Source organism: Bufo bufo, chromosome 3, assembly GCF_905171765.1.
Source record: "Bufo bufo chromosome 3, aBufBuf1.1, whole genome shotgun sequence".
NCBI lineage: Eukaryota > Metazoa > Chordata > Amphibia > Anura > Bufonidae > Bufo > Bufo bufo.
In genome coordinates this window covers 116,390,718-116,402,931 of record NC_053391.1, presented here as the reverse complement: position 1 = coordinate 116,402,931, position 12,214 = coordinate 116,390,718, and the positions used below count along the sequence as shown (strand labels likewise).

Below are 12,214 nucleotides of genomic sequence, written 5' to 3'. Positions count from 1 at the left end.
GAGGTGGCCTCCCGCACCTAATAGCTGGTGCTAGGTGGCTGCAGTCCCACAGAACAAGGTGGTAGTTGTTGCTTTCTTTTTTATAGCTTCATAGCTTCCTGATATTCGGCGTCCTTCATTTGGTTTACAAAAACATCATTGTATATGAATAATATACAGTACATTTCTATATGGTCTTCACAACTGTTATTTCTTTTTGCCTTGGCAACCACCATTCTTAAAGCTATACATGTGGGTCTGTGCAGCTCCCCTGAGTGCATTAATGCCGCTCTCTTTCTTTCTCCAGCAATTAAAAGCCAACCCTACCATCACTAACATAGATCGTGCTGCAGTTTGATGTCTTGTCCATCAAAACCACAGGATATGCACTTAATCACTGAGCAGGAAACCATTATGTCTTGCATAAAAAGAAATGTCACATGGCAATTGAATAGACACATGTTTTCCCAGTGGCTATCAGTTCTTTGTCTGGATTTCATTCTCCGTCTTCCCATCATACACCCACATCTCAGCATCCATCATTTGTTTGCTTTGTGTTTGTGCAAATAGAGGGTAAAGAGAAGGAAAAAGCAGCATGCAGTGTTTAAGTCCTGTTTACACTATTCCCTCCTCACAGATTTCAAGTTACAGATTCAGCATTTTGCTACATAAGGTGGAGTTCGGGAAAATAATAATGTATATTCCCGTATAAGGAGAGAAATAATAGAAGGCTTGATTTGCTTGGGTCCCATATTATCAATAGCTTCAAACAGGGATGGACAAATACTGGATAATAGGAGCCAGTTAGAACATTGAGTGAGTCAATGTGACTTTTTATCAGTCAAACAATAAGAGCTTTCATAGACATCAAGAGGAAACGATTGTTCTGGATATAAAAGACTTTGGAATCAGACACATGTATTGACAATATTATGTATGTATCTGATAATCTGAGGTGCGACTAAATGAATGAAAGTCTCTCAGTCACAGGAAAAACTGTCTTTGTCTGAAATGACTAGAGGTTTAAAAAGGTTACACTGCATTTATAAGAATATATATTACACAGGCCGATACACAGGGCAATCATCAGGAATGAACCGTCTGTTCCTGATTATTGCCTGCTTTTGTGAGCTACATTTACATGTAGTAATCATTCCCTTTCTATTGGGATGAATGATTATCACAGATTATTGTTTGCCAGTCTCACATCCCCGTTTACACAGGGCAACATGCTGCTGACAGGCGAGGTTTTATGTTCCACATAGATGATTGGGTCATCCAACAAATTTTACACGTTAGTTCCCGGTTATTGGCCCAATCTTTGGCTCATACAAAAGGGTTTGTCTAGCTTTCTTGACTTTTTACTTTGGCCTCAGTTTTGGCGTGTCCCTAAGTAGCAGGTGACCCAGCAATGATGTGCTACTTGGGAACATGTCACCGCTGAGGCCAGTCATTGGCTGCAGCAGCACATAGAACTGGAAAACTATTGAAGGGATCCAGGAAGTGGCAGGGGGCAGGTGATTATGTGTTTTTTTTTATCAAGAGTTACTGTACACAGGCTCCTTTAAAAGTTAAAGTGGTTATCCAACCCCTATAATGACCCCCTCATTGCCCAGGCCCCTTGTATACAATATACTTACCTGCTCCCCGGCACCCGCGTTGCTTCAGATCTCTGCACGTCCAGCACTGCATCTCCCCGGAGAGCAGGTAAGTATGATGTATATGAGGGGCCCGGGCATTGGAGGGGGTGTCATTATAGGGGTTGGGTAACCCCTTTAAAGAAGGCCAGAAAGCTGGACATCCCCTTTAAATGGCTGTCAGTCAATATCTCCAGCAACCACACTTAGTCCGCTTTCACATGGCAGTTTTAGGTCAGTGTCATTCTGCAGTGTAGTAAGCCAAAGCTACCGATTGTCCAACACATAGAAGAGGTGCAGATCCTTCCATTATATACATGGCTTGTTTGTGTAGGTTCCACTTCTGCTTTTGGTTTATACAAAATACTGATCAGAATACTGCAGTGTGAAAGTGGCCTATGTAAATGAACCTGCAGCCAAAAATTAATATTTAAAGAGGTTGTCCAGATGGAATTAAATGAGAGTACACTGGCAATCAGCTAGTTCCCATGGGTTGGGCAGGTGACTATTCAAGCAGGAGCTACATTTTGCAGCAGCTTTACACTGTATATAGGCAAATAGAGGGGTGTCTCGAGTGGGGGATTACCCCTATAACAAAGCCTATGGGCAGGACTTACCTAAATTGCTTAAAGGGCCATACTTACCTCCCCGAACCCCCACCACTGCTGTTCTGATGCCTCTTTAGTCCTCTGCTTCTCTTTGATTCCTGGTCCACAGGACACATAGGAAATGGGTGGAAAAGCCCATTCAGCCAATTACTTGCTTAGGAGGGTCACCATTGCGGCCAGTCAGTGGCTGAGCAGACTAAGGGCAGCGTCCATCTCAATAATTAGTTTGTTTGAAATTTAAAGACGCACTTCCATAAAATATTTGATTCTGTAGTCTATTAGAAAGGTACACAGTGTAAAGTGTAGTGAAGGTAATCTTCTTACTAGTGCAGTACCCCAATACTGGGGGTATCTGCAAATGGTTTGTTCCTATTGTAATGTAAAGTTTTGCCATATTTATGTACAGCCAGCATGACCTTGTATGTGGTTGGCAGGGACAGGGTTAACCACCTTGTTCCTCCCCTCTTGACAGGAGTGGCTGGTTCTGACTTCCTGTCTGGAGGCACAGAGTTCTAGTCTAGTGAGTGAGGAGGGAGGAAGCAAGTCCATGTGCTTCTTCTCTTTAGGCCTCAGAGTCCAGAGACTCACAGATCTCTGTGAGAGTTACTGCTTCTGCTACTGCCGGAAAAAGAGAAAGATAGAAGAACTCAGGATATGCATGGCTAAAGCGTAGTAGTCAGCAGGGTAACCTGCAACTACAGCTAAACAGACTTTACTGCCACAACTACAGGGAGTACCCAAGGGAAAAAAAGGTGCACCCTCCTCTCACTGCATCGGCCCTAGGGAGCAATGACCTGAAGGAAAGCACTGTGACATCCTAAAGTCAGAGCCACTCTCATCCTCCACTCCAGCTCCTCAAGGGCTTTTTTCACTAGTTACTGCAGTTGTGAGTTATCCACTAGATTCTGGTAACTCAGCTGTGTCATGTGACCAACATTCTGACTTTCCAACTATGACAGCCTCTTATGTGGACATGAAGTCCGTTTTTTTCTATTTATTCCTATGAAACTTACATTGAGGTCACATGACATTGCTGAGGACCCGAAAGGAGTGGATTAATTCACAAATATAGTCACCGGTAGCAAGATTACCTTCACTACAATTTACATCATGCACCTTTTAACGGGCCAGATTATAAACAGTTTTGCTGGAGCACTTTAATTTAAAATCAGAATGTTTTATGAATATTGTAGTTTTGAAGAAAGACGTTCTCATGAAATTGTATTGTCCTCTACAGGGTTAATGCCACATGTTAAAATATGATGGCTGACATGTCAATGCCGTATGGGATGTTTTGAGACCATCCGCAGGACGGCTGGAAACTCTCTACAGCTAATCTTTAGTTAGAAAATATGATTTTCCCAGTCCACGTTTTTTAAAAGAAAAATATCATGAATATTACTTCTAGACCTCATAAATATCAATCTCATAAATATGACATGATCATGTAAAGAGGGTTATGAAACAAAAAATAAAATTGCCCACATATATCAGTAAATCATAACTGAGTGGCAGATGCAATTTGATTTATCTACAATGATACTGACATTTTTCTGTTCAGTTGCCGTGACCTCTTTTATGGAGAAGTACAGAAAGTTCAGCCATATTGGTTGTCAACGTTGCGTTAGCATCTGGGTAAATTCTTACTGTGTTGTTGCCTGCTGATAGATTCCCAGTTTACCAAAAGTTTCTGAGAAATGAGTTTAACGGTCTCAATCAATATGGCTGCATTTCCTGTTTGCACAAAAATAAGGGGTCAAGGCAACTGGACAGAAAAATGCCAATATTTTTGTAGGTAAATTAATAATTACCAAACTTTGGCCAGCACTTCACTTTCTGAGTTACTACTTTCTTGGCCAATTTTACTGTTAAATCCCCTTTAAAATTGTATGCAATTTATGATGCTAGTGGAACCCATAGGCAATTGCGCACACACCCAGATCAAAAGACTAGAAGAAGTAAGCCTCCCATGTTTTCCTAACCAAGACACTCATAAGAGGTCAGGGCTGTGGGAAAGTCACATTTGTTGTCTTTGATGAATGGCTGAGAGGGTCCACAGAGGGGTGGCACACTTGCAGCAGGATATTTTCCAACCTGAGACCATCATGTTCAGTGGCATGCTTCAATGCTATGGTTATTAGGCGGAGGAGGGCCTGGTTGTGAACGCCTTTTTCTCTTTCCGATGTGAAAACACTGCATCTTCATGCAGCTACCACCAAGGGGAACTAAATGCAAACAGATTATAGCTTCCATTTCAGTCAGTGGTAACTGAATAAATTCCTATGCACTGAGCTCCCACTAGTGGTGGCTGCAGGCATCCAGCTTTGTAATAGAAGGGAAGCAGGCTATTTATCAGTGTAATTATTTATGCCGGTTGTGTGGTATGAATACACTGAAAAATATGGTGTTCAGAATGCACCTTTGAGATCTACATACACACCTATTGATCACAGTCCCCCCACTAGTTCAGAATTTTTCAGGCATTTTCCTTAAAAATGTCCTTTAAAGGCAAAAACGTCGCCTGATTTTATTGTACAAACTATTATTTGACAAAGAACAGACATTGAAAATGACAAATACCGTATTTCTTGTCTTGTCACACGTATGTCCTGTACATTCCACTAAATATGTCACTTTTCTTTTTGCAGTCAGCAGAATTTTTCGAGATGCTGGAAAAAATGCAGGTAAGACATATCACTTTTTTAATAAAAGCAGGCTTGGCAGGTCTACTATTCCTCAGTGAGAGACACAAAAGTGTATGGAGACTTCTTTTTCAGGCAATGCTTCATGGGTGAAGTATGCAAATTAGCTCATATCAGCCAATTGAAATGAGTATCCCTGGTATGAACTAATGTGAAAATTGTGAAAATAAGCATGGAAATTTATAAATTGAAAAGAAAAAAATTCACTGCCAAGTCCCCAAAAAACTGGCACAAAAAAGTGTGTGTGATGGAAGTCTTATAGGTGTTTATCCCACCATAAGAAGGATATGCCATCATGTAAAGCCTCAAGCCTTAGAATGAAGGTGCTGCAGCGCTAATTATGCACAGTTGCTGTTTCACAGATTTTCCCTGCAGATTGGGGCTTTCATAAACCCACTATACAGGAAAGATCAACACAATGAGTGGATGGAAACATTGCAGTGCAGAGCAAAAGCCAAAGGGGCAGGGGTTCCAGAGGTCCGATGCTCCTGATCATACGGTAATGGCATATCATTTCTGGGAATACCCTTTAAAAAAACATATTAGCCCACATTCACTATTGTGGCTGTATCTGAATTTTGGAGTAAGTTGCACCAAAATGTGGCATCATTTTCCTGTCATTTGGCAGCACATATTATTTAAGACATATTTATGAAGCAAATGAGCAAGAATGCATTGTGCCTCGACTACCAAAACTGCAATGACCTCCCTAGTGCCACTGGTGCAGTGCTACGCCCGCCATAAAGTTCCACTACTGCAATGATCTCCCCAGTGCCACTGGTACAGTGCTATGCCCACCATAAAGTTCCACTAATGCAATGACCTCCCTAGTGGCACTGGTGCAGTGCTATGCCCACCATAAAGTTTCACTAATACAATTAACTCTCAGTGCCACTGGTGCAGTGTTACACTCACCATAAAGTTCCACTAATGCAATGACCTCCCCAGCGCCACTGGTGCAGTGCCACTCCCACCATAAAGTTCCACTACTGCAATGATCTCCCCAGTGCCACTGGTGCAGTGCTACGCCCGCCATAAAGTTCTACTAATGCAATGAGCTCCCTAGTGCCACTGGTGCAGTGCTATGCCCACCATAAAGTTCCACTAATGTAATTACCTCCTCAGTGCCCCTGGTGCAGTGCTATGCCCACCATAAAATTCCACTAATGCAATGATCTCCACAGTGCCACTGGTGCAGTGCTACGCCTGCCATAAAGTTCCACTAATGCAATGAGCTCCCCAGTGCCACTGGTGCAGTGCTACGCCTGCCATAAAGTTCTACTAATGCAATGAGCTCCCCAGTGCCACTGGTGCAGTGCTATGCCCGCCATAAAGTTCCACTAATGCAATGACCTCCTCAGTGCCACTGGTGCAGTTCTATGCCCACCACAAAGTTCTACTCATGCAATGACCTCTCTGATGCCATTGGTGCACAAGACTATCAAGAACCACCAACGGCAGGGGAACCACATCCAGGAAGCCCAAGAGCCATGGGTTGGAGAACAAAGTTGTGAATCGGTCAAATTATACAGCCCGGAAATCCTATATATTTCTTCTATGTTCCTTTTACAAACCAAATGAACGTTAAAAGCCTGGCTATTGTTTGTAACACTGCGTTTAATTACTGTACAGTCAAGAAAAGCATTTAGCCTACTGAAAAGGTTTAATAGGCTGTAATATCATCCCCATTTATAGTCACGGTGTTTGTCACTTATCATTACAATCTCTCATTTGTGATTACCCATGCATGTGTCACTAAAAATTGCCTGAGGATACAGCATTGTGTTCATCATGGGTCTTGCTGAGAAATTAGAGGTCTTAATTGGATTTTCCCAGACATTTTGACCAGGTGTCGTAAAATATAATTTATATTGTGCATTATACTCTAATATAATACAACACCCAACAAACATTGGCCTGGCAACATTTTAATATCAACTATATGGATGTGTCATGTTACGGCATTACCTTTAGATGTTTACCTCAGTCCAAATCCCTTCAATGTATCAAAGTTGGCTTACTATGCATTAGCTAAGTATGTATGCTGTACTTATATCATATAGCATAGGCGGCTCACTATACAGTAGTTTATTGTGGTAATATTCTTACTTTTAAGGTGTTGTTGAGCTAGTAAATATTTTTTGCTCAAAATGGCTTAAAAACATAAAACTTATACACCTCTCACAGATGTCTGACTACTCCCATTGCACCACCTCCCGAGTCTGACAACTTTCTCTATTTCCTAGGTCCTTCTTGACATAGGAAATCTGATTGCAAGCCAATTACGAGCCATAGTAGGGAGCCACTTCAAGCAGTGATTGGTTGAGCAGTCACATTTCGGTGTCAAGTGGAACCAGAATGTATAGACCAATGGAAGATCCTCGAAGCATTAGAACGGGAGTTGGAAATCAATACAATTACCATGATTTTTTTTAAAGCCATTCTGACCCATTTTACAAGTTTTATACCAGCTGATCAGCCCTTCTTAATATCTTGATACTTATGTTAGCAGAATGTCTTCCTATATGTCACGGAACCATGAACCAGACGTACAACAAGAGATAAGTGAAAATAAGAAGGCTTTATTGAAAATAAAGCTGTAAAGCAAAAGTCCAAACGGATGGTGAAACCGAGCAGAGTCTTTGCGAAGCCAGAGGTCAGGAACCAGAAGGGTAGTCAGACGAAGCCAGGATCAGGAACCAGCAGGGTAGTCAGACGAAGCCAGGATCAGGAACCAGAAGCAGCAGCAGTCTAGAAGCATGTGAACACAGGAGGACCAAGCAAGGAACTGAAGCCACAGACCTCCTATATATATGAGCTAGGCATCCAGCTCCTCCCAGGAGAAGGAGGAGCCGCAGGGTGGAAGGCTACAAGAAACCCAGAACCCAAGATGGCCGCCAGCACATGTCAAACGAAGGAGAGCAGCAAGCAGGTAAGACCATGACAGTACCTCCCCCTCAAGGGCCCCTCCTCCGCGGAGCACAAAACGGTTTCTGAGGGAAGCGTGCGTGGAAGGCTCGGAGCAAGGCAGGAGCATGGACATCTGCGGAGGGAACCCAGGAACACTCCTCTGGACCATAACCACGCCAATGGACCAAAAACTGCAACCGACCGCGGACCAGGCGTGAGTCCAGGATATTGCTCACCTCATATTCCTCACGATTGCCCACTTGGACCGGACGAGGCCGAGGAACCGAGGAAGTGAAACGATTACACACCAGTGGCTTCAACAGGGAGACATGAAACACGTTGGAGATCCGCATGCCAGGAGGAAGCGCAAGGGCATAGGCTACCGGGTTTACCCTGCGAAGCACTCGGAAGGGACCAACAAAGCGAGGCGCCAGCTTGGGAGTGGGCACTCGAAGGTTGAGGTTGCGGGTGGACAACCATACACGGTCTCCGACCTGGTAGGAAGGAGCAGGCGCTCGTCTGCGATCAGCCTGGAGTCTCTGGCGCTGCGCAGAGACCTCAAGGGACTTCTGGATCTGTACCCAAGAAGCACGTAGGACGGAAAGGTGATCCTCCACAGCCGGAATATCCTGGGGAGAGAATACCTCCGGTAACACGGCAGGTTGGAACCCATAATTGGCCATGAAGGGAGACGTCCCAGAGGAAGAGTTCACCGCCGTGTTCCTGGCAAACTCAGCCCAAGGCAGGAGGTCAACCCAATTGTCTTGGTGATCGGAGACATAGCAACGAAGGAATTGCTCCAAGGCCTGATTGGATCGTTCTGCGGCCCCATTGGACTGAGGGTGGTAGGCCGAGGAGAAGGAGAGATGAATCCCCAACTGGGAGCAAAAGGCGCGCCAGAACCTGGACACAAACTGACTCCCCCGATCCGACACAATCTCCTTAGGCAAACCGTGCAACCGGAAGACCTCCCTGGCAAAAATCGTGGCCAACTCTTGTGCAGAGGGTAACTTCTTGAGAGGAACACAGTGGCACATTTTGGAAAACCGATCCACAATCATGAGAATGACCGTATGGCCTCGGGATGCAGGGAGGTCCACAATGAAATCCATCCCCAGGTGTGACCATGGGCGCTCCCCGGTGGCTATGGGTTGCAGAAGGCCCAACGGAAGGTGCCGAGGGGACTTACTCTGGGCACAAACGGAGCATGCCGCTACATATGCGGCGATGTCGGAACGTAGGGAAGGCCACCAGAACAGACGTGAAACAGCCCAGGACAGCTGATTCTTTCCAGGATGCCCCGCGGTCTTGGAGTTATGGTAGGTTCGCAACAACCGAGTGCGCAACTCCTCAGGCACAAAACATCTGCCATTGGGTCTCCCAGAGGGAGCACCAGATTGAGCCGCCAAAATCTGCTCACCCAGGGGAGAGGTCAGGCTGGTGCGAATGGCGGCCAGGATCTGATTCGGAGGTATGACCGAAGTCGGAATCGACTCCTCCCTGGACAGCTCGGAGTACTGCCGTGATAAGGCATCCGCCCTGATGTTCTTGGAACCGGGTAGGTAGGAGACCACATAATTAAAACGTGACAAGAACAGAGCCCATCTGGCCTGACGTGGTGTCAATCTCTTGGCCTCAGAAAGGTAGGTCAGATTCTTGTGGTCCGTCAGGATAAGAACCGGAACCACTGAACCCTCGAGCAAGTGCCTCCATTCTTTAAGGGCCTGCACGATGGCCAATAACTCCCTGTCACAAATCTGATAGTTGCACTCCGCGGAAGACAGTTTCCGGGAGTAAAACCCACAAGGAAGCAGAGGACCCTCTGGTGTTCTACGCTGAGACAGAAGGGCGCCTACTCCCGTCTCAGACGCGTCCACCTCGAGGACAAAGGGCAACCCAGGGTTAGGATGCGACAGAATCGGAGCCGACACAAAGGCGGACTTTAGGGCCTCAAAAGCTCGGATGGCCTCGAGCGGCCAGACCTGGGAATTACTGCCCTTCCTGGTCAGATCCGTGAGAGGCTTGGCCAGCATGGAAAAGTCCCTGATGAACTTCCGATAATAATTGGCGAAGCCCAAAAAGCGCTGCAGGGAACGAAGACCACTGGGCTGGGGCCACTGTAAGACAGCCGAAACCTTCTCAGGATCCATGGAGAACCCCTCAGCGGAAATGATGTAACCTAAGAAGGTTACCTGGGATCGGTGAAATTCGCATTTCTCAAGCTTACCGAACAGCTTGTTCTCTCGTAACCGTTGCAACACTCGTCTGACATCCAGAATGTGGGCCTCCATGGATTCAGAATATACCAAGATGTCATCCAAATAGACTACCACACACTGCTGCAACAGGTCACGGAAAACATCGTTGATGAATTCCTGAAAGACTGCGGGCGCATTGCACAACCCAAAGGGCATAACCAAGGATTCGTAATGACCGGTCCTGGTGTTAAACGCGGTCTTCCACTCATCGCCCGCCTTGATCCTTACCAGGTTATATGCCGCCCTCAGGTCGAGTTTGGTAAAGACCGTGGCCCCTTTAAGGCGATCGAACAGCTCGGAAATCAAGGGTATCGGGTAAGCGTTCTTGATCGTGATGCGATTGAGACCCCTGTAATCGATGCAAGGCCTCAACTCACCGCCCTTCTTTTTCACAAAGAAAAATCCAGCCCCTGCCGGGGACGAAGACTTGCAAATGTGTCCGCGTGAAAGCACCTCCCTCACGTACTCCTCCATGGCCTCATTCTCCGCTACCGACAGTGGATAGACTTTGCCACGAGGAGGAACGGCACCAGATTGTAACTCTATGGCACAATCGTATGGGCGGTGCGGAGGTAGGGCAACCGCGCGCACCTTATCGAATACATCCCGGTACTCCTCGTATTCAGGAGGCAACAGAGAGTCCGAGGAAGTACACAGCAACTTGACAGACCCATGGATGCAACTAGCCCCACACTGCGGTGACCACGAGAGGATCTCGACCGATCTCCAATCGAAAGTCGGATTATGCTTCTGGAGCCAGGGGTACCCCAAGACCACCGAGTAGTGTGGAGACGAAATAACCTGGAGGCAGACCGACTCTCTGTGAACGGCACCAATGGCTATCCCCACTGGAAGGGTCTCATGAGTCACGTGTGGCGGCAGAAGGGGTCTGCCGTCTATCGCCTCAAGAGCCAGTGGGGAACCTCGAGCCTGCAGAGGAATGGAATTGGCGGCAGCGAACACACTATCAATGAACAAACCACCAGCACCAGAGTCCACCAACGCCTGGGTCGTCACCGAGCCCCCGACCCAGGAGAGGACAACAGTGATCAGTGGTTTGTCAACACGGGAAACCGGGGACGAGGAGACTCCACCCAAGATCTGCCCCCGACAGGATCTCAGGGTACGAGCGTTTCCCGGACGGTTCGGACATGCCAACCGAAAATGCCCACCGAGACCACAGTACATGCATCGGCCCTCGCGTCTCCGGAGTGCCCTCTCCCCCTCGGACAGGCGAGCAAACCCCAGCTGCATGGGTTCACCCCCAGACAAGTCATCCCCAGGAGGCGTGGGAGGAGAGGGAGGCACGGGTGGGACAGCAAACGTAGGCACCAATCTGTTAGAAGACCTCCGCAGGTTCTCCTTAAAGGAAGGTCTCTCCCTGAGTCTGGTGTCAATCAAAATCAGGAAAGAAATAAGAGACTCGAGCTCAACTGGTAGGTCCTTAGCTGCAACCTCATCCTTCAAGGCATCCGAGAGACCATGAGAGAAAGCAGCGACCAGAGCCTCATTATTCCAGCCCACCTCTGCTGCCAGGGTACGAAACTCAATGGCGTATTCAGCTACGGATCGTGAACCCTGTCTGATGGACATAAGGAGCTTCGCAGCAGAGGCAGCACGAGCCGGCACATCGAATACCTTCCGAAGAGAAGCAACAAAACCGGAAAACTCGGCAACCACCGGATTGTTGTTCTCCCATAAAGGGCTGGCCCAGGCCAAGGCCTTGTCCGAGAGCAGCGAGATCAAGAAGCCCACCTTTGATCTCTCAGTAGGAAAGGCATGTGGCAGCAACTCGAAATAAATGCCCACCTGGTTAAGGAAACCTCGGCACTGAGTTGGCTCTCCCCCAAAGCGCTGTGGAAGAGGGGCAGAACCGGTCATACCCCGAAACACCGCAGGCGCAACAACAGGTGTCGGGGTAGACTCTGGCGCAACAACCGGAGCGGCAGTAGGAGCGAGCCCAGGAGCGACAACCGACCCATCGGCAACGGGAGCGAAATGAGCCGTGCGTTCAAGCAGGGTTTGCAACGCCACAGCGAACCGACCCAACAGGTGATCCTGCTGATCAAGTCTGGCAACCAGCGTGGGTAGCGAGGATGGCCCTGTACCGTCAGAATTCA

At 47.1% G+C, this 12,214-nt stretch overlaps 1 protein-coding gene across 8 annotated transcripts in view; it reads left to right on the top strand.

Moving 5' to 3' along the window:
• Positions 1–12,214, top strand: part of RAP1GAP2 (RAP1 GTPase activating protein 2) — a 685,016-nt gene that overhangs the window by 545,247 nt on the left and 127,555 nt on the right. For 7 of the 8 annotated variants that reach the window (XM_040423489.1, XM_040423485.1, XM_040423483.1 and 4 more), the window contains one exon: positions 4,873–4,908. The exons of the other annotated variant lie outside the window; for it this stretch is intronic. In XM_040423489.1, coding sequence (XP_040279423.1) covers positions 4,873–4,908 — 36 coding nt within the window. The remainder of the gene's footprint in view (positions 1–4,872; positions 4,909–12,214) is intronic. 8 annotated transcript variants of the gene reach the window in all.